This window comes from Pongo pygmaeus, chromosome 1 (genome assembly GCF_028885625.2).
Source record: "Pongo pygmaeus isolate AG05252 chromosome 1, NHGRI_mPonPyg2-v2.0_pri, whole genome shotgun sequence".
Taxonomy (NCBI): Eukaryota; Metazoa; Chordata; class Mammalia; order Primates; family Hominidae; genus Pongo; species Pongo pygmaeus.
In genome coordinates this window covers 18,310,487-18,333,838 of record NC_072373.2, presented here as the reverse complement: position 1 = coordinate 18,333,838, position 23,352 = coordinate 18,310,487, and the positions used below count along the sequence as shown (strand labels likewise).

At 39.4% G+C, this 23,352-nt stretch overlaps 1 protein-coding gene across 9 annotated transcripts in view; it reads right to left on the bottom strand.

The window, feature by feature from the left end:
• TTC13 (tetratricopeptide repeat domain 13) overlaps positions 1 to 23,352 on the bottom strand; it is a 72,857-nt gene that overhangs the window by 47,298 nt on the left and 2,207 nt on the right. For all 9 annotated transcript variants that reach the window (XM_054486734.2, XM_054486743.2, XM_054486795.2 and 6 more), the window contains exons 2-4: positions 7,756 to 7,850; positions 4,765 to 4,840; positions 884 to 954 (exon numbers count right to left, since the gene is read on the bottom strand). In XM_054486734.2, the coding sequence (XP_054342709.1) occupies positions 884 to 954; positions 4,765 to 4,840; positions 7,756 to 7,850 (242 nt within the window). The remainder of the gene's footprint in view (positions 1 to 883; positions 955 to 4,764; positions 4,841 to 7,755; positions 7,851 to 23,352) is intronic.

Below are 23,352 nucleotides of genomic sequence, written 5' to 3'. Positions count from 1 at the left end.
ACCAAAATTTACTAAGCACTTACTATGTGCCAGGCACTGGGTACTAAGTACTTTAATAGGACATTTCATTTAAACCAAAAAAGAATTTTTTTGGAGGTAGTTATTATTATCTCCATAACTCAGGAGTTTAAATAACTTGGTAGCAAGAAGCAAAGTGGATTAGAATTAAGGCATCTCTAGCTCTAAAATCCATGTCTTCTTCACCGGAAAGACACATCAACAATCAATAAATGGTTAGGCACCAACAGTGCATACAGTTAAATAATGATACAAGATTAAAGGCCAATGATGCTGGGCAGCTACCAGCCTTCTTTGCAACTCTTACACATGTAGTGCTTGCATGCTTTATCTTAACTAGACTTCAGCGCAGCCACCAATCAGTAAAGACCCAATACTTCACTGAGGAGTCTCATAATTATACTTTAAGGTGAGAAACATACCTTTGAGTAGAAATTAAGTTAATCATGAAGATCAACTCTTGTGTGAAAATAAGTTGGAATTTCAAGAATTTCCAGTGTCCGTATCTCACGGGAGATATTGTGGTAGAGAGGAAAGTGAACTGAAGCTAATGTTTTTTTAAAGCTTGCATTTGAATCCCGTCTCTGCAACTTGATGGTCGGGAGACTATGAGTAAATTGCTTGACCTGATTAGATTCCCTTTTCTCATTTAAAATGAAGTTTTCTTTAAAATCTTTCATTTAAAAGATTAAATGAAAGCATGTCACAAGGCCTGGCAGCAAGAAAGTGCTCAATCCATACCAATTTCTTTCGCTTTCTTGTATAATTTAAAAACATGTTGCATTACAGCACTTCAGCTGTGCATTAGTCCATATTTTTGTCATGACCATAAACTCAAAATTACATAAATAAGAAGAAAATTTACCTGAAGCATTGTTGAAAAATGCCGTATTGCTTCATCATACAGACCACTGCCAATCAAGACATAAGCAATAGCTATGAAACAAAATACAAAAATATTAAAGGAAAGAATAAAGTAGCTCTAACTAGAATCAATAACTGAATGCTTTGGTAAATCTCCAAAGGCAGCTCCAAGCACTGGAAGCAGTTAAAGAAAACCTAGAAGTTAATAAGGTGTCATTGAATTCTTCTACTTTCACTACTCCACACTTGCTAATCAGCCTTCCAATTCCATCTAGATTTAAATTGTTAAAGTCATCTATAAAATAACTGCCTACAAGAGATACTGATCTTTTTCTAAGGCCATCATTCATTTTCAAATCCCAAATAACCTTTGTGATGTCTCCTAGCTATTACAAAAGCTAGTAATAAGCCTAAATAATGTCCACATAACATGGCAATGTGATTTTTACTGTGAATGTTACGAGAAATACCCAAATAGCATCACAAATCTCAATTCCTGAGAGTGCTGAATTTACCGCAAATTACCTAGTAAGAACAAAAACAGGGACTCAAATGTATTAACATAATGCTTAACTGTGGATAATACAAACCACTATAACGCAATGACAGTCTTTTTCCTACTTCTTCCATTCAAAATATAGTCAAAACGCTGCTCAAAATATACACTAAAAATGAACCACTTTGTGTCACATTGTTTAGGAAAATGGTATTTTGAAATTAGAGCCAGGACAATCTCTGAAAACACAGCAATATTCTGACTAAATTCTGCCACCCATCCAAAAACCAATGTTTGAATATGCTAGATTACATCACCATCTATAAAATTTGCCCTGACTGCTTAACCCTTAGCCCCACCAAAATCCCTGAAAAACATTTTATTCCTCACTCAACATCACTATTTTGATAACATTTATTTGCAAAAAAGCTTTTCTGTAAAGCTTTACTGCAATATCCTTTAGGACATAATAGGTGTTCAAGAAGATAGGCAACGAAAACTTTTACTGTCATTAAGAGCTTATATTTTCTGACAGTTAAAAGCAGTAAAAATAGGCCGGGCGTGGTGGCTTACGCCTGTAATCCCAGCACTTTGGGAGGCTGAGGCGGGCGGATCACAAGGTCAGGAGATCGAGACCATCCTGGCTAACACGGTGAAACCCTGTCTCTACTAAATATACAAAAAAAAAAAAAATTAGCCGGATGTGGTGGCAGGCGCCTGTAGTCCCAGCTACTCGGGAGGCTGAGGCAGGAGAATGGCATGAACCCAGGAGGCAGAGCTTGCAGTGAGCCGAGATGGCGCCACTGCACTCCAGCCTGGGCGACAGAGCGAGACTCCGTCTCAAAAAAAAAAAAAAAAAAAAAGGAGTAAAAAATTAAAGCAGAAACAGAAATGAAATGCAGGAAGAGTTTAAAATACATTCATAAATCAATAAAATAAAGTTCAAATTGAACACCATAATAATATAAGCACTTCTGGGGGCATTCTTCAAAATAAAAAGAGAGCCCTTTTGCCCTACTTTCTTTGAAAAGATAAATTAAGCCCAAATTCATGTTCAGAATGCTGACAATAGATACCATTCAGTTAGCTAACCTCCGGGTAACGAGATGATACCTTTAGTTTTGGCGGGGGTGGTGGGGGCAGTAATATTAGTAGTAAAAACAGCAGCAAGAATCACAGTGGCTACAGGCATTGCATTCTTAATATGTGCCAGGCATAGTAATATCCTTTACCAGTATTAACTCATTTGCTCCTCCACTGCAATGAGGTAGGTACAATTATTAACCCCATTTTGCAGACAAGGAAATAAAGTAGAAAGTGGTTAAACTAGCTGTCCAAGGACCATAAGCAGTGAGTGAGAGGAAGGCAGCAAGCTGCCTGGCTCCGGAGCCTAACCTCCCGGGCAGCCCGGTACGCTGAGAAAATTCAAGTCAGTTCCCAAACCACTGTGCAATGGAGGGATGGCCAAGTGGCTGAAATTCCTTAATGGTCAGATGAACACGGATAAAAACATAAACTTGTACTTTTTTGAATGCAGGAAGATGACGATTGATCAGAAAGCCAAGATCTGAGCTCGGATTCTGGCTCTGCCACTCACCAGCCGTGTGATCATGGGGACCTCAGTCACTTCTCATAACTGTCTGGGTCTTGCTTAATAAGCCTGTAGAAAACTTTCTTAAAGTTTCCTTTCAAATCTAAATTTTTATTTCCTATTTATTATCCCATAATCAGTAAATATCTGTTGAATGAACAAATCAATCAATGAGCCATAAAAACAAATATGATTTTTAGAGATAAATTTTGTATTTTAGAAACATATTTAGATGGCTGTCCACATCTAAGTGACTGAATTCCACTTAAAATGAAATGCAGTTTTCAAATCCCTCCACCTACAGCTCAACATTTTGTGAACAAAATGCAGAAGTATCCATTAATAAAAGAATAATCATAATCCAAATCTTGTGCAAATACAAATAACTATTAGGATCTAAATTTTGTTGTAGGAGTCTAAAGACATAAAGGAAAAGCTGGTATAACTGGACTTCTCTCAGAAATCTCTACTCACCAGCAACCCCACATCTCTGAGCAATGTATACGTTCACAGATGTCATTTTTTCAAGAAAAAATACTGGCTACAAAAGATCGTAGGCCAGCTCAGGGCCTACACTACCCCAGGGTCTACTAGGATTATTCTTGGAGAACAAAACAGACCTGGCACATATCAGGCTCTGAACTCATTATTCAATAAATAAATACTACTCTAAGTAGAATCCAAGGACTTCAGAAAAGACCAGATCTGATGCCTTAAAGGGCAGTCCTCAAAGCCTCCACAAAGAATATCACCATAAAGTAATCAGCATTTTCAAAATAGCACCCTGGGAGGCCAAGGCAGGAGGATCCCTAGAGCCCAAGAGTTTGATACCAGCCTGGGCAACATGGTGAGTGCTGGTCTCTACAAAAAAATTTTAAAAAATTAGCCAGGCATGGTGCTGTGTACCTGTAATCCTACCTACTCAGGAGTCCGAGGCAAGAAGATCATTCGAGCCCAGTTTAAGGCTGTAGTGAGCTATGATTGTGCCACTGCACTCCAGCCTGGGCCACAGAGCAAGACCCTGCACTAACAGGAAAGAAGCCAAAATAAGGAGCACTTAGTCTTAATATCAAACGTATATGACCATGGTAAGGATAAAATAATTATGCATAAATTAGATAGAGAAGAATTCCTGCAGGTGCTTTGGCGACTGGGCCCCATGCGAGAACATGTGCTTCAATAGTTTGCCCAGTTGCACTGCTCAGCCCTGTATTCAATTTTGTCTCCACTTCTTCAAATGTAAACTCACTAGACAGTGAGGGAAACACGCCCAGTGCATATCTGACACTGACAAAACCAGCCTGTTTTAAAACATGCAATGAACACACCAAACTATGTGACTCGTGCAGATACGAATGAATTCAATTTTTCTACACCCACATTCTTAGACCCAAAAATAACTGACTAGCTTCATGAGTAAAATAACTTAAACATAGCTATTTCACTATACAGAAAAGTAGGTAGTCTGCTTTCACTTCTTCATTGCTCACATCTGATGACAGCACACAAATAATCTTTTACTGAATCGGAACAGCTCATAAGAGCTCATTACCATAATTATTAATTTCCATAGAAATGGAGAGTTGGAATAGATTATTCCATCCAAATCTTTTTTTTTTTTTTTTTGACATATAATAAATGGAACGTCACAAGGGCTGAATGCTCCATGCAAGATCAAACAGCTCAAATTGGCAAAGCCAGTCTCTCTACTCCTTACCATCCTGTCTTCCTGCTATGCATCTAACCAAAAATTTGAGGCAAATATTACAGGAATATTACCAGATTCAAGTCTTACCTAACTCTTCATTTGTGCTGTCATTATCAGTGGCAAACGGGAATCTCTTCTGTTCTGCAATTGACTTGGCCTGGCTCTGGGAAAAGAAAAAAAAAAAGAAAAAAAAAACCATACATTTTAGCTATGACAAATGAAGGAAAACTTGTATTAAAATCTGTATTTTAAAAAATTAAAATTAAGGCTACATTTGATTTAAGTGGAAGCAAGAAAATGCCACTATTGTGGGAATGTTTTACACTTTATGGCTTTCAGTAGAACCTTGATGACGAGAGGGAAACTCTTATCAGCTCCTTCTAGTTTTGCTATGCAGCTGGGAGCTTCCACACCTGGAACCTGGTAAAGCTTCAAGATGTGGCAGATTTAACAATGCGTAAGGGTGTTACTGATGTTACACAGCTGGGTGTGACCAGAACATGAGCCCTTCCTCTTTGTCGAATGTTTACAGACAAGTTCACAGATGCAAAAGATTTTTCTCCTTAATAAATTGCTTAGATAGATGGGGCATGGTGGCTCACACCTTTAATTCCAGCACTTTGGGAGACCAAGGCAGGAAGATCACTTGAGCTCCGGAATTTCGAGATCAGCCTGGGTAACACAGTGAGACTTCGTCTCTACTAAAGTTCAAAAAAATTAGCTGGACATGGTGATGTACACCAAAAGCCCCAGCTACTTGGTCAGGGCTGAGGCAGGAGGACAGCTTGAGCCCAGGAGGTCGAGGCTGCAGGGAGCCCTGATTGTGCCACTGTACCCCCAGCCTGGGCAAAACAGTGAGACTCTGTCTCAAAAATAAATAAATAATTGCTCAGATGGCTTGATTGTGGCAACCGTTTCACAATATATATGTATATAAAATCACATTGTACATTATAAATATATAATTTTTATTTGTCAATTACACCTCAGTGAAGCTGGAAAAAAAAGCAAGTAAATTGCTTAGAGGCAAGAAAAAGAGTCTGTAAATATTGCTTTATTTCATATTTGAGGAGAGTCTACCATTTGCCAAGCCTTTCTGCAAAAAGATGTGGGGACGAGGACAGAAATGAAATTCTACAAAAAGAAGAAATCATTTACTAAGCAACCTCAAGAGCACACTGAAGAATATATTTGATTTTAAGTTGTTTGTATTCACTAGAAAGTGGGCAGGAGAAGTACAGTACAAACAAATCAAATTCTTTTTTTTTTTTTTTTGAGACAAAGTTTCGCTCTTTTTGCCCAGGCTTGAGTGCAATGGCACGATCTTGGCTCACCACAACCTCCGCCACCCGGGTTCAAGCGATTCTCCTACCTTAGCCTCCCAAGTAGCTGGGATTACAGGCATGCGCCACCACCCCTGCTAATTTTGTATTTTTTAGTAGAGACGGGGTTTCTCCATGTTGGTCAGGCTGGTCTTGAACTCCCGACCTCAGGTGATCCACCCGCCTTGGCCTCCCAAAGTGCTGGGATTACAGGCGTGAGCTACCATGCCCAGCCAAACAACAAATCAAATTCTTGATTAAAAAGACCCTTTCCTAGTTCTAATACTGCATCTATAGTATCTCCTCTGGACAGAGTTGAGAAGCTATGCTCAAGTAAGTTTGAACACACAGCTCAACATCACTAGTAGACTAATTTCAATCCAACTTTCTCATCCCTGCTTACACTTCAGTTCCTGAAAGCTGTGTTGCCTGATACCCCTAAATAAAGGGAGTTTATGTTGACCCTTTGCTATTCCTTCATATGATGTGTACAATCACACTTTTATGTTTATTTGCATAATGATTTGGTTGATGACTATAGAAGTCATGGTACAGAGACCAACGCTATCTGGCTTGCTGCTGGATTCCCAATACTCACCTAGTACAATGCCTGGTACATAATGCAGAGACCAACACTATCTGGCTTATTGCTGTATTCCTAATAATCACCTAGTGCAATGCCTGGCACATAATAGGTGCAAAATAAATATCTGGAGAATGGATCAATAAATGAATAGTCTAAGTCCCATATTTCAACTTCGGGAAAAGAAAAGGCCAAGACTAATGAACTTTATCCCATAGGTCACTAGCTAGCGCTAGCTTAAACTGGAAATGCAACTAGTAGAACATATTTTAACTACTCTCAGTAAGAAGACTTTCATAACTCTAAGAATCTAACTGCCTATACAAGATGGGATTATCCAACTTCTACTTAAACACTTTCAGAGATGACCAACTCACTGCTTTACAAGACAGCCCCTTCTGGTTTTGGGCAAGTCTAATTCAAGAGTTTTCCCTATATCAAGTTGATTACTACGCAGCGAGTTAGGTAAAAGCAGACGATCATTCTCTAGTTTGCAGTTTCAATCCATCTTCAGTAGTTCTCATATGAAAAGGCAAGGCTTTGTTTGAAAAAAAAAAAAAGAGTATCTTAAAAGGAAATTTTAAACCGAAGATGCAAAGAGTATCTATGCAGATGTTGAAGGAAAAGGCCTGGAGAAAAAATATATTAAACTTGGACACGGAAAGAACAATCAGTTTCATAGAGTTAAGTGTGAACAAAAAGAAGACCCATCCCCCTTGAGGCAGCCAGGCTGGAGGAGGAGATGCACTAACATGGATAGGCAGACGCAAACATTAGCTACCATCAAGTATTCACCCCTGAAATGGAGAGGTCCACGGTATAGTTTAGTTGGTACTGATAGAAAACACAGATACAAAAGATACCCACATATGCAAAGGTTGGAAAAATAAGAGTCTACTATACCTCCAAATACACAAGGCTGCTAGAAATAAGGTTTAACTATAATGTCCCCTTTACTTCTTGACACTTGCAAATTAAAAGTTCTATGTCCAGAATAATCAACCATCCAATTCATAAGTCATAATTCAATGTGACAAAATACCAGACGAGGATACTATGCATGTAGACTCAACGAGGCCCAACTTCTAGTTGACAGAGGCGACTTCCACTTTTTGGAACTATTATCACTGGGCTTCGGGTTACAAAAACAGAACACAGAGAGAAGATACATACCAGAATCTTTTCAGTGTTGAGGGAAAGCAAGGAGTCACAGGGTGATGATCCCTTTGGTTCGCAGTCTGAGTCATGGAAGTTCAAAAAGGATGACTCTGAAAGGCAAGCATTCTTTGTTATTCTCTACACCTTAATTTATGCTCTTAGGTGCTTAACTATGAATTAGAATTTTTAGACTCCACAGAACCAAAATAAGAACAGGTGTGAATAACACTAAAAGTGGCAACCAGCTGGGCACAGTGTCTCACACCTGTAATCCCAGCAACTTGGGAGGCTCGCTTGAGGCAAGGAGTTCAAGACCAGCCTGGGCAACAGCAAACCAACCAGCCTGGGTCTCAAACAGTGAGACCCTGTCTCTAGAAAACAAAAAATAGAAGTAGCAACCTGTATCCTACCTTTATAATTGGGTAATGTTTTACAGTTTGCAAGTATCTTGCACAACCATTAGTGATGGTCCTCACCACCATTCTCAAATGAGCAAAGCCAGTGAGCTTCCTGGATGGTTAAATGAGGTTTAAATAGGTTGTAACTTATCTAAAGGCAACAGGGCAGGAAGAGTACTAGTACAATGCTTGTCTCAGGACACATGTGGAACTAATATTGTTGTTGAGATCCTTCAGTTAAACATCTATGGGGCAGCATTTGCCACAGATTAAAAAAAAAAAAAATCACAAAAGGGAGAATAAGTCAAACCAGGGAGACTTAAATGTTAAAAGATACACCCTAGGCCAGGCGTGGTGGCTCACACCTGTAATCCCAGCACTTTGGGAGGTCAAGGTGGGTGGATCACCTAAGGTCAGGAGTTCGAGACCAGCCTGGCCAACATGGCGAAACCCTGTGTCTACTAAAATACAAAAATTAGCCAGGCATGGTGGCAGGTGCCTGTAATCCCAGCTACTTGGGAGGTTGAGGCAGGAGAATCGCTTGAACCCGGGAGGCAGAGGTTGCAGTGAGCCGAGACTGCGCCATTGCACTCCAGCCCGGGCAACAAGAGCAAAACTCTGACTCAAAAAAAAAAAAAAAAAAACGATACACACTGAGTCCAGCATGCAAAATATATAAATAACTCTTACAACCCAACTAAGACAACACAACTTTAAAAACAGGCAAAGGACCTGTATAGGCCATTGAGCACATGAAAAGTTGCTCAACATCATTACTAATTACTACTTAGGGAAATGTAAATCAAACCACAATAAGGTACCTCTTCACACATACACACTAGGATGGCTATAACCAAAAAGCAGAAAATAACAAGCGGTAGCAAGAATGTAGAAAAATTGGAACCCTTGTGTATTGCTGGTGGGAATGTAAAATGATACACCAGTTATGGAAAACAGTTCCTTAAAAAGTGAATCAGAATTTCCATATGATGCAGCAATTCTTCTCCTAGGTATATACCCCCAAAATTGAAAAGAGACTCAAACAAGTATTGTATATACATGTTCATAGTAGCCCTAATCACAGTAGCCAAAAGGGAGAAACGGTCCAAGTGTCCATCAACAGACGAATGAATAAACAAATTGTGGTGTATACAGAGTAGAATACTATTCGACCATAAAAAAATGAACTACTGATACACACTGCAACGTGGAAGAACTTCCAAAACATTATGCTAAATGGAAGAAGCCAGACACAAAGGGTCACTTATCATATGACTCCATCTATATGAAATGTCCAGAATAGGTGAATCCATAGAGACAAAACGCAGATTGGTGATTGCCGGGGATAGGGGAAGGAGGGAATAGGGAGAAACTGCTTAATGGGTAAGGGGTTTTATTTTGGAGTGTTGAAAACAACTTGGGGTGGTTGCACATGGTGAATGCCACTGAACTGTTTGCTCTAAAATGGTTAATTTTATATTAAAACATCTCACCTTGATAGATTATTGCAAAAAAAGATATGTTCTAATTCAGCAGTCATTAAAGAGCATTAAATTATGTTCAAGGAACCATATGAGGGAGAGAATAAATTATAATATCAAAATCAGTCTGTGTCCTCAAAGAACGTATAATTTAGCTAAATTCTCACGTGTTGTACGTCTTAACAACAAGAAACAAGACATGATATGGCAAAAGAAGCCCTGGGGTGAACAATTACTGAAGATGCAATGTTAAATTTCACAAGGCATAAGCAGGGTTTAAAAGAATGGATGGAGGCTGAGTGCGGTGACTCACGCTTGAAATCCCAGCACTTTGGGAGGCTGAGGCAGGCCAGTCCCTTGAGCCCAGGAGTTTGAGACCTTCCTGGGCATTGTGGCAAAACACCATCTCTACAAAAGAAAAAATTAGCTGGGTGTGGTAGTACATGCCTGTAGTCCCAGCTACCCAGAGGCTAAGGTGGGAAGATCACCTGAGTCCAGGAGGTGGAAGCTGCAGTGAACCATGATCATACCACTGCACTCCAGTCTGGATGACAGAGTAAGACTCTGTCAATAAATAAATAAATAAATAAATAAATAAATGAAAAAAGAATGGATGGATTTAGACTGGGGCAGAGAAAGGGAAGGAGTATTCCAGATAGGACGATGAGTGGTACACGCAAAGGTACAAAGGCAAGGAAACGCAAAGGGCAGCGAGGAGACTCCTACTCCCTGGCTAGAGCAGGGAGTTTGTGTTGGAAAAGAAAAAGTATGAGTTTGGAAGGTGAGGAGTCAGACTGCAGAAAGTCTGATCTGAACCCCAGAGAAAGGCTTTAGTCCCATAAGAATGAAGATAGTAATGGTTCCTGGCAGATGGCTGGAGAATAATGACTCAATGAAAGATATTTTGGAAACATACACATTTATAACCTGCTTCTCCTGCCTTTTCTAAGCTAAGATTTGAGAACTTACTATATGCCAGGCACTGGGCTAAGCAATGTGTATACCTGGCCTTATTCTAACAATCCCTCTCCTTTGTGCAACCCATTTCAGTTTCAATAAATATACACCTACATAATTTTAAAAGGCTGCATTTAACCATACTTTTATCACTGGATACTTAGGATGTCCCTACTTTTTTCTTAATACGAACAGTATTTCAGTAAGTATTCTTGACCTATATTTTTGAAAATGTACCCACTTACGATAGATTCCAACAAATAAAATTGCCAAGTCAAAGGGTGTGCACAAGTTTAATATTTTTCATATATATTTCCCCAATTTCCTTCCTAGCATATAATAACAATTTCATTCGTACTAGAAACTTGAGAAGGTCCATTTCCCTCCAGAGTACTGACATTCTTTTTAATCTTTCCCAATCTGAACATAGCACTAATAAAGTTAAACTTTTGGTTTATTGGCCATTTGTATCTCCCCTTTTGTAAATCACTTATATCCTTTGCTCATTTTTAAGTCATCTAAACCTATCCTTGCATAAGATATTGAAAAAAATTCCTAATTATCTATTTTCCAAATGGTTAGCCAGTTGTCCCAGCACCACTTGTTAAATTATCAATTTGAATGCCACCTTTAAAATACATTATAGACATTAGGATCTGTTTCTATACTTGCTTTTAAAGGAAATCTTTAAGATTATTTAAATCCAGCTATAGTAACCAAAACAGCATGGTACTGGCATAAAAACAGACACACAGACTAATGGAACAAAATAGAGAACCCAGAAACAAATCCACACGCCTACAGTGAACTCATTTTTGACAAAGGTGCCAAGAATACACACTGGGGAAGGCAGTCTTTTCAATAAATGGTGCTGGGAAAACTGAATATCCATATGCAAAAGAATGAAACTAGACTCCTATCTCTCACCATATATAAAATGAAATCTAAATGGATTAAAGACTTAAATCCAAGAACTCAAACTATGAAACTACTACAAGAAAACATTGGGGAAGCTCTCCATGATATTCATCTGGGCAAAGATCTCTTGAGTAACACCCACAAATACAGGCAACCAAAGCAAACAAGGACAAATGGGATCATGTCAAGTTAAAAAGCTTCCCCACAGCAAAAGATACAAGCAACAAAGTGAAGAGACAACCCACAGAATCAGATAAAATATTTGCAAACTACCCCTCTGACAAGCGATTAGTAACCAGAATATATAAGGAGCACAAACAACTCTATTGGAAAAAATCTAATAATCCAACCAAAAAATGGGGAAAGATTTGAACAGACATTTCTTAAAAAAAGACATACAAAAGGCAAACAGGCATATGAAAAGGTGCTCAACATCATTGATCATCAAAAAGTGCAAATCAAAACTACAATGAGATATCATCTCACCCCAGTTAAAATGGTGTATACGCAAAAGACAGGCAATAACAAATGCTGGTGAGGATATGGAGAAAGGGGAACCTTTGTACACTGCCGTGGGAATGTAAATTAGCAGAACCACGATAGAGAACAGTTTGGAGGTTCCTCAAAAAACTAAAAATTGAGCTACCACATGATCCAGCAATCCCACTGCTGGGTACATACCCAAAAGACAGGAAATCAGTATATGGAAGAGATATCTGCAATCCTATATTTGCTGCAGCACTGTTTACAATAGCTCACTCTGACACCCAGACTAGAGTGCAGTGGCACGATCTCGGCTAACTGCAGCATTGACCTCAGCATCCCTAGTAGCTGGGAACACAGGCGTGCACCACCATACCTGGCTAATTTTTCATTTTTATTTTTTGTGGAGACAGGGTCTCACTGTATTGCCCAGAATGGTCTCGAACACCTGGACTCAAGCAATCCTCTCGCCTCAACCTCCCAAAGTACTAGGATTACAGGCATGAATCACTGCACCTGACTTAAATTTTCTCCTAATTACTTAAACTTGGTAGGATTATACATCACTTTTCATTTAATATTTTTAAAATAAATTTTTAGTTTTCTATAAGAAACTTTTGTTTCCACACTTTCTAATCCCTTATAATGATGTTTGTTTTGATTTCAGTATCACATTGTTTCAATTATTGTAGCCTCACAATAAATAAATGTTTTTTGGTTTTTAGTATTTTAAATTGATACATAATAATTGTACATATGGGGTAGAGGGTGATATTTTGATTCACAATACATACATTTTAAAGCAAATGTATAAAGCAAAGCCATTATCAATTTTATTCCAAAACTTTCTTGGCTATTTGTATAAACATTCTTTCTTCAGATAAACTTCAGTCAGTTTTTTAAGTTCCAAAACAAAAAAATCTCTCTATTTGTGTTAGGATGGCATTAAAATTGTAGATTAATAGGAGAAGAAATACTTCTTTATAAAATTTGATCTCTTTATTTAAATATTTTATTAAACTATGTGAAACTTCATAAATTTTATATAGGATTTACATGTGATTTTTTAAATTGGGTTGATAACCATTGATTCAATACATATTTGTTGAGCATCTACTATGTTCCCATCACTGTGTTAGCCTCTATTGAGCAAAACCAGAAACGACTCTTCTTCTACACAAAGATTATAGTTCCCTGTGGGAAAACTGATAGCAAAGTACACAAAGAAACGTAAACCAACAATAGTGTGAGAGCTACATATGACAGCACAGTCAGAAGATGTGGCCTGGTCAGTTTCCTGAGGACATGAATAACATCAGCTAACACATAGTTACCGTGTACAGGCAACCTTCGAAACCCCATTTCAAAGATGAGGAAAATGAGCCCGAGGAACCTGCAGTAATCTTCCTGAGGCTACCCTCTAGCAAAGCAGTGGAGGGAGGATCTGAACCCAGGCAGTCTGGTTCTGGAGTCTGTGCTCTTAGCCATGAATAAGTGAACGGGGACCTGAGGGAAATTAAGGATTTCACCATGGGAGGCTATGGCACCAGCAGAGCAGTCAGACAGAAATACCAGCACATGGTAAATCCTTTGTCTAACTGCCTAGTGCTGAATATTTTATCTGCCCACATTACTTAACTCTTTACAGCCCTATTAATGTCTCCATTTAGTCAGCTGGTAACTGTATTATCTGCATGTAATTTTATCAAGGTCTTTTAAAATATTTATATTCATTTAGCATCTTATTATACTAGATGAAACTTCCAAAAAGTGCTCAATAACGCCAGTGATTAACAGGCACCCCTGCTTATTCCTGACATTAATACTTCATTTAATAACTGAGATTTCATCAACTTTTGATGATAAAACTTTTTCACCTAACATTTATCAACATCTAGTGGAAAGCTGCTCTGTGTCGGCTATGGGTTGAGACTGATGTACTTCACCATATAAAAGAAGTATTTTCCTATTCTTTTTTTTTTTTTTTTTACCAGAAACTTTAAATCAGGAGGGCTTGCTGACCTTTATCAAGCACCTTTTGAAATTTATTTAAGATGTTTCTATGATTTTTCTCCTTTGGCCTATAAACAAATTAATTTAATTTTTTCAAGTTGAACCATCTGTGTACTTCTAAAACAAACTCTGATTGAGGTAGATTATTCTTTTAATTGCTTGCTATATTTTACTTAAAATCTTTATAACTATGTATGTATCTTCTAAGGTTGCAATAAAAAAACAGTTGCTAGAGTTATAACTATAGTTGTTTGGAACAGGAGGTTAAATTTGTTCTTCGATCTTAAAATATTTAACTCACTATGGCTTTAATTACTTTACTATCATAAATGATTATATTAAAGGATAACTACTTAATATAATAAATAATTACAGCCCAACCAGCTGTACTTAAATAGTATAAATTTCCTTGGATAGGAAAAGCATTAGTTTTCTTCCTTGCTTACGTCGTACAAGTAAAGTTAGTGCCGATTACTATAGAAACTGTGTGAAAATGCGTCACAGAATTCTATCTTGTTTTCTACATCATCTCCGGACATTTCTTCACTGCTTCAGAGTTTAATGTCTTAGCAGAGATTTCTGCACAGTTGTCTCTTAAGTTCTCATGGCCTCTAGAGCTCTGCGCATGCCTCTCATTCACAACTGACACTTGCACCTGCTCCCTCTTTCTGTAGTCGCCTCATCAGGCTTATCTATTTTATTCTTCTTTTTTTATCACTTAAGAATTTGTTTTCCTGTGGTGGTGGGGGGAGCCTTTTTGTTTTATTGTGGTTAAAAAAAAAACACACATCACATAAAAGCAACCGCCTTAGCCATTTTTAGGTTGTATGGTTCAGCAGTATTAGGTATATGCACACTGATGTGAAACAGACCTCCAGAACTTCTTAATCATTCTTTTTTTAAAAAAACAACTCAGGTCTATTTCTCAATTCCACTGCTGCTCTATTTCTAATTCATTTATACCAGTTTTGCTGTATTAGGCCTTCTAATTTCCCTTATTACCTCTTCTCACAGCTCAAGTTCAGTATCTAGTTCATTTATTCCCTTTCTTCTTAGCATCAAACTAAGAAGGCAGGATGGGTTTAAGCAGGAGGCGACATCACTAACAGGTGTCTAAGGAGAGAAGGGGCAAGTAGAGCAAGGGGCAGGTGGGAGGCCATGGCCAGTTAAAATGAGCAAAGTCTGAATGGAGGCAGCAGCCATCGGGTTGAAATAGAGGATCACGGTCTAAAGGATACAGCAAGTAAAAAGGAGAGGGCCTTGAGGAAGAATTAGGCACAGAAAGAGGGAAAAGACACAGGTTTCCAGTTTGTGCAATGAGGGAAGAAGTGGTGCCATCAACGGAAACAAGGAGTTTAAGAGGAAGAGAGATTTTAGAGGGAACTCAAGAGCTAACTTTGGGTTTGAGTCAAGTGATTACGCTGGAAGCTCTCTAGCATGTAGTTAAGAAAGTCCGGAGAAAGGTAAATGCTACAGATATGGATGTGATGATTTGATAATCATTAACTTATAGTGGATGATAAGCTGAGACTATAAGTACAATCTATAAGTACTTATAGTACTATAAGTACAATAAGAAAGCTTAGGGGGCTGGGCGTGGTGGCTCACGCCTGTAATCCCAGCACTTTGGGAGGCCGAGGCAGGCAGATCACGAGGTCAGGAGATCGAGACCACGGTGAAACCCCGTCTCTACTAAAAATACAAAAACCTAGCCGGGTGCGGTGGCGGGCGCCTGTAGTCCCAGCTATTCGAGAGGCTGAGGCAGGAGAATGGCGTGAACCCGGGAGGCGAAGCTTGCAGTGAGCCGACATTGCGCCGCTGCACTCCAGCCTGGATGACAAAGCGAGACTCCATCTCAAAAAAAAAAAAAAAAAGAAAAGAAAAAGAAAGCTTAAGAAGCTTACGTTTAATAAGAGAAGAGTTGACCTGGTGAAGATGAGTATTTAAGAGATAGTGGGAGAATCAACTTAGCAATTTATCTTTTGTTAAAAGAACTATCCATTTCTTTGAAAGGTTCTACATCTGGGCCATAAAGCTGGACATAGTTATTGTAATGATTTTCATATTTATTATACTTGCTTATTCCTCAAGCCAATTACTTGTTTCTTCTCATTTTTCTTGATTAGGCTTGCTAGATAACCGTCTAATCTTAAGCAGTATTTTCAAAGAACTAGGTCTTATATTTAATTCTAGTATTTCTCTGACGTCAAACTTAATTAATTAGTTTGAAGGCAATATAACAGTGGCTCAAGGCAGGGCTATGGAGTCAGACTAACCCAGATTAGATGCTTCCCTGACTGTTCGACTTAGAGCAAGTCCTTTTGTACGTCTTAGCCTCAGCTCCTTCATCTGTAAAATAGAAATAACCACCCCCAGATACCTTCACAGGGCTACTGTAAAGAATAAAGGGTATAAAGCCCTGTGCACAGAAAAGGATTGTTAAATGTTAGTATAGGCTTATAGGCTAAAATCGCAGTGTTTTTTTGTTAAATTTTTCTACCTACTTTCTTTAAGCTTATCTTGGCCTTCACAGTACTTCCCAGCTTCCAAATGCCTTCACAAACCTTATTTCTTTTGATTCTCCATCCTCCAAGGTAGGTACAAGGCACATTGTGCCCACTGTACACATGGGGAAATAAACTCAATGTTAATGAACATGTTTAAGGTCACAAAACAAAGACATAGCACAGCCAGGTCTTGCCACAGCAATGAAGAACATGGTACATTTGTCACAACTCCTTCTGCCAATGCCAGGTCCTAGTAATGAACAGTTTAGGTATAGCAGTGTCTTGAAACTTCTTTCCTCTCCTCCTAAATCTCACACACAACTGACCTTAAGAAGAGCAGTTTCAGCACATTGACAAGGACAAAAGCTAACCATAGAAGGTCCAAGAGAGAGTGGAGTGGTGGAAGCAGTCCATATGAACATCTCCTTTGAGGAATTCTGCTGTAAAAGAAGGCAGAGGGATGGGGCAGTAGCTGGAGGGATGTGTGGTCATCTTAGTTGCTTGTATTTTCAGGATGGTAGTTTTATTAAGACCATCTGTATGCTGATGGAAGACAAGAGGAAATGAGAGCCAGTGAACAGAGAGCTGAACTAGGCAGAGGCACCGGCCACTCATCCACCACAACAGGACAGAAGGCAAAATCTACCAGTCCATCTGCGGGCAGGCCAGTAGCTGGGGTGGTGGGGAGCAAGGAAGTTGTTTTCTCACTGCTTCTTAGTCAAATAAGATGACAGTCATCACCTCCAAGGAAGGAGAGAAGGTGGCATTGGCAGTAGCATGTATTTCTCACACATCCATGTGTGTGAGAAAACTGACTGAAAGCTTATAAGCAGCAAACCCATGGCCAATTTATAAGGAAATCAACAGCTGCTCGGTAGCACTCATCACTCGACCACCTAGTTATGATAGACGGCACACTGAGCTACTTGAAAATAAGGATGACTGGGCTTTTCCCTTGGATGGGCTACAACTTAAAAGTAGAGTGCCAGATATTTATTGACAATCCTAACCCCAGGTATAGGGTAAACCTGGGAAGAGAAGACAGAATTCTTGTGGCTGAAAGAACTACCTGAAGGCCAGGTGGCTATGTGGTATCAACTTGTAGTGCCTTTTGCTTTTATCAATTTCTGCACTTATAAGACAACCACAGGTGGCCAGGCGCGGTGGCTCACGCCTATAATGCCAGCACTTTGGGAGGCCGAGGCAGGCGGATCATGAGGTCAGGAGATCAAGACCATCCTGACTAACATGGTGGAACCCCGTCTCCACTAAAAATACAAAAAAATTAGCCGGGCGTGGTGGCAGGCGCCTGTAGTCCCAGCTACTCGGGAGGCTGAGGCAGGAGAATGGCATGGACCCGGGAGGCAGAGCTTGCAGTGAGCCGAGATTGCACCATTGCACTCCAGCCTGGGCAACAGAGCAAGACTCCATCTCAAAAAAAAAAAAAAGACAACCACAGTTAACATCGTATACTGCATTGCTCAATGGCCCCAAAATATGGTCCCAAGTGGTAAATTCCTTTTAGAGTGTAATAACAGGAAAAATGCTCTGAAGAATTTATATGCTTCATTTAATGAAAAGAAATATTCATTGGTACCTGAGATGTGTTATCGTAAAGCCAATTGAAAATAGAGACTGCCTGCTGATTATTAAATTATAAAGTAAACATATAATTAATCCACAGGAACTAAGGATCCACAAAAGCCATCTTAAAGAGACAGAAATTTTTTGTTTTTTTTTTTAACAAAGCTTGAATGTAATCAGATCAAAGGTATCTTAACCCACATACAAATATAAACACATGTAAAGAATCAAAAGAAAAGGAATTCACTGCACAGGATGGAAAAACAGGCACAGTAGCAAATTACATGGAACAGAACAGAAGAAGGATGCCTTAACCAACAAAACAGGCCTTCCCCACAAAGGCCAGTTACTTAGCATAAGGTTATAAACTAGACTGAAGATGCATTAGATGCTCAAAGTGACACATACTTTTAAGAGCTAAAAACTTTCTCATAAGCCCACACATACTGGCAGACAACATCAACTCCACAGGGAATGCTGAAACAGAGCTAGGCACTGACATGAAAAGATTAGTGACAAGGGAACACAGAGTCACTGAGAACACTGCAAACACCAGCAGGGAAGAGTTGCAAGAGAAGACAACTGGTCTTCTCGTGTAGAGGTGGTCCTGAGATGCACCAACTGATTCCTGAGTGAGAGTCTATGGAAAGAATGCCAGCACATGTGCAGTGTAAGTCCACTGCATGGTGCTGGACCCTAAATCAGACAAAACATTTCCCAAATGAAACTAGGGTTAGCATGGAATGAGACTACTGGCAATCTTAAAAACAGACAGCTATTGATTTCACTTCTTTCTGATTACATAAGTTGTTCAGCTTATGAAAATGTATTGAGCTATCTACACTTAGGACATATGCACTTTCCTGTATATATGTTGTATTTTGATTAAAAAGTAAAACCAAAACATAAGAAAAGGAAAATGCTGGAAAGCATTCACCCAAAGTTAAAAGTATTAAAATTCTGCTACTTTGATAAATCGTGTATTTATTCTATCTGCAAGATAAGATGAGCCCAAACAAAATGACCTCTTTAAAACAACTCATTGTGAAAGGGAGAAGGTTTAAAAGTCAGTCAAGTATTTATGAGTGCAGTGAAGCTAAGCTGTCTGTACACTGAGTGGTGCACATTGAAGAGCCTTGACTTTCCTACAGTCATGCTCCAGGTAGGTTCTAAAACCCAAGTCACACCACTTCTGCCTCCACCCAGAGATTAAAAAATAATAATTAACCCTTATCACCTGAAGTTGAACAGGTTTAGCAGTGTGTAGATCTTTTAAAAGGTAGATGTAATTCTTAATGACAACAGATATACGTGAAAAAGCGAATCACAGGCTGCCATCGTCATAGGGCTTATGCTATAAAATGCTACTTCTAAACCAGAGGATTTGCTGAAAGATGCTGTTCAGTGAGCAAAAGGGAAACACCCTCTGGCAATACCAGAGGGGCCAGGATGTGGCAAGATCACAATCTCTTCATCACTCTGTGCCTTAGTCTCTGAGCACAGCGACTTTGCACTGGCAAATTTACTCAGGTATGCCTTGAAAAACAAAATATGAAGAGGTCTGCTATGAAACTAAGTATGATGACAAACACAGAAAATCAGGGCCAGGAGATGAAAGGATTGACCAGATACACTCACAGTAATGGTTACCACAGTTGCTATGACTGAGCACAAAATGTGGTTCTTAACTTCCTCATAGAGCAAAAAAGGAAATAGCTCTCATATTATGTTTCCTTCTATTGATTCTCTGCCACCTCTAGGCACAGCAGTGATCTATGTGCTGTGAGCAAAAAGACTGACTTCATGTATTTAAATGGCCAATTCCTTAATTAAGAAAGCTACCATATACGTGGACAATCTCAGTGTCACCAATTTTGTCAAAAACACAGAGCTAGGTTCATAGCTACTTCCTTATTTTTCTGGCAGTTCACAATTCCAAAATTGGACAGACAGATTCTAAATGCCTTTTCCCATAAAGAACTGTGGAAAAATAAAATAAATGAAATTCTGGGTTCATTGATTTCAACAAACTAAAGAAAATTAAGACATCAAGTACAGGGCTGCATCACTCAAGAGCAGTGAAAAAAGGCTGAAGGCATTGGAAAAAAAGATTCACACAAACTCCCTGTTCTTGCTACTACTACATTTTCAAGGCAAGAGGAGAAAACAAAAGTATTTTTAAAACAACTTCTAGAAATGCATACGCTTGAACGATAAAATACACCTTATACTGTCTGTAAAGAGTATAAATATATAATTTAATACATGATTTGAAAGAGATGCAGTTTAGCTTTGGTAAGAAGAGCAGAGGGGCCGGGCGGGGTGGCTCACGCCTGTAATCCCAGCACTCTGGGAGGCCGAGGTGGGCGGATCACAAGGTCAGGAGTTCGAGACCAGCCTGGCCAACATGGTGAAACCCTGTCTCTACTAAAAATACAAAAAATTAGGCTTGGTGGCAGGCGCCTGTAATTCCAGCTACTTGGGAGGCTGAGGCAGGAGAATCGCTTGAACCTGGGAGGCGGAGGTTGCAGTGAGCCGAGATCATGCCATTGCACTCCAGCCTGGGTGACAGGGCGAGACTCCATCTCAAAAAAAAAAAAAAGAAGAGCAGAGAACCTGAATTTTTAAATCAATGAACAAGTTCAATTTCACAAGACCTTAATTTAGCAGATCTATAGAGTGTTAAATTAAGACATTTCTAAGATCTCTCCAAATCTCACTCTATTCAAGTCTCAGTTCAAATGTCTCCTTACCAGAAGCCATCCCGGGCCACCTCTTAAAGTACTGCTCTTTATCCTCTCACTGCTCTTTATGCCACACTGCTCTCTATCCTCTCACACTGCTTTATTTTCAAGGCATGTATTACGGGGCTCTACAATATAGAGTCATGTGCTACATAATGATTCGGCCAATGATGGACCACATATATGTGAGAATGGTCCCATCAGACGGTAATACCATATTTTTACTGTACAGTTTCTGTATTGAGATACACAAACACTTGTCACTATGTTACAACTGCCTACAGTATTGAGTACAGTAACATGCTACAGGTCTGTAGCCTAGAAGCAATAGGCTATACCATACAACCAAGGTGTGTAATGGGCTATTCCATCTAGGTCTGTTTAAGTACATACACTCTTTGATGTTTACACCATGATGAAATCGCCTAACGACACATTTCTCAAAACATATCCTATTGTTAAATGGTATGTAACTGTACTTATTTCTTCCGTCACCAAGACACAGGATCCACACTAGGAACTCAGTCAGCTGTGCTGCATCACCAGGGTCCAGAATACTAAGTAGCATCTAGCAGGTATACAAATAGTTTTTCAATGAAAGAACAGACCTATTCTAGCCCTGCAGTTCTAAACACTAGGTTCAGTGAAGCGTCCTTGTATTTGTAGTCAAAGACAAAATTCTAACAGTGATTTAAGAATATAACTTTCAACAAAGCTTGAAGGTATAGGACTTTATCATTAATATTAGTAAGAAATTATACTAATATGCAACAATTACTGAAGATAACACATAAATGGTCAGGTCAGGTTCAAATCCTGGCTCTACTCTTTACTGTGTAACCTTAACTTCTCTGTCTCAGTTTGTAAAATGGGGATTAAAAACAGCATTGGCCAGGCACGGTGGCTCATGTCTGTAATCCCAACACTTTGGGAGGCTGAGGTGGAAGTACTGCTTGAGTCCAGGAGTTTGACCAGCCTGGGCAATGTAGCCAGACCCTGTCTCTACAGAAAAAAAAAAAAAATAGCTGGGCATGGTGGCACATGTCTGTGGTCCTAGCTACTTGGGAAGCTGAGGCAGGACGATGGCTTCAAACCAGGAATTCAAGGCTGCAGTGAGCTATGATAGCACCACTGAACTACCTCCTGGGCAACAGAGCAAGACTCTATCTCTAAAAAAATAGAAAAAACAACAGTACCTACTTCAGTATCAAAAGGATTAAAAAAGATTGCAGAGTGTTTATGATGATATAACTAAAAAAGTGAGGAAAGAATTGGAAAAATACTTCTGTTCATCATTTCCTCCGACAGTTACAAATTAAAGATAGGGCTTTGGCAACAGGAAATTTACTTTTATTTTTAAAATATGTACAATACAGTGTTCATTTTTTTAAAATAATATTATTTTCTCTACAAGTAAACAAAGAGAGAAGACAAGTTTGTGGTTATACGCTTTTCAAGTAAAAAGGTAAAAATAAATAAAATATCAAAAAGGTAAAATGTAAAAATGTGGAGTAGAAAATATTAAGGCGGGATCGGGAAACATGCAAAGCTCAGGCTGAGACATATGGCACCAGAGGGGCATCCATGCCTGTCACTTCTGCAGTAGATCTGGGTGGGGCTCAGCCCACTGAGCATTAGGCTGTTCCCTGGGACATGGATTCCATGTGATGGTGGTGTGCATAGCTGGGCCAGCCATTGCCAGTGTGTTGTCTTTGGATTGGTGGGCTCCCACCAGCCACTGTCCTTGTATGTACAATCACTGGTGGTTCTGTCTCAAGGGAATACATATACTGCTTGTAAGAAGGTATGCAGATTTAAATTTAGACCCAAGCAGGCATCGGCTCAGCCATTTGAACCTGAAAGCTGTGGGAAAGATTCTGAAAAGTGGTTGTGCTGCTGTGTTTGTCCTCAGTATATGTGCTGGATTGATATGAACAGGTTTGTGGCTGGACAGGCAAGCAAGAGACGATGGCATGATCAATGCTTAGTAAAGCCAAGTCTGTATGATTCTGAAGAACTGACTAGTTCTGGATCCTGACATTTGTCTAGACCCTAATGTTGCTCAAATGGGTCTCCGGATACAGAGCATCAGCTGCCCCTTAGGCTATGACATGGTTAGTTGTAAATCCTGAATTCATCCCCACATCCTAGGACAGAGAAGAAATGAAGCAGGTTTCATAGGGTCCAGCTTCTACATAGTTGTCCAGGGCGAAGAGGGAGAAATGAGAAGTATTTCAGTAGCCCCTACAACAACAGAGTTGGCTTTTGTCGCATACTGCAGCCAGGAAAGCTGAGGGAAACAGCTGGAGCTCCAAGTAGTTGATTCTGGAAATGACTTCTTGGGTGACCACAGCGGCAGCTGCCTGCCTTTAGCACCTGTTGGTAGCTACTCACACAGCCAGGGGAGGTGATCTGAAAGACTCAGGTCGTTCATTTGCAACAGTACATTTTAAATCCCAAGCTAGAAAAAATAAGTACTACATGGGAGAGAGAAAAAGAAGGTAGAAACATCTAAATAAATTATATT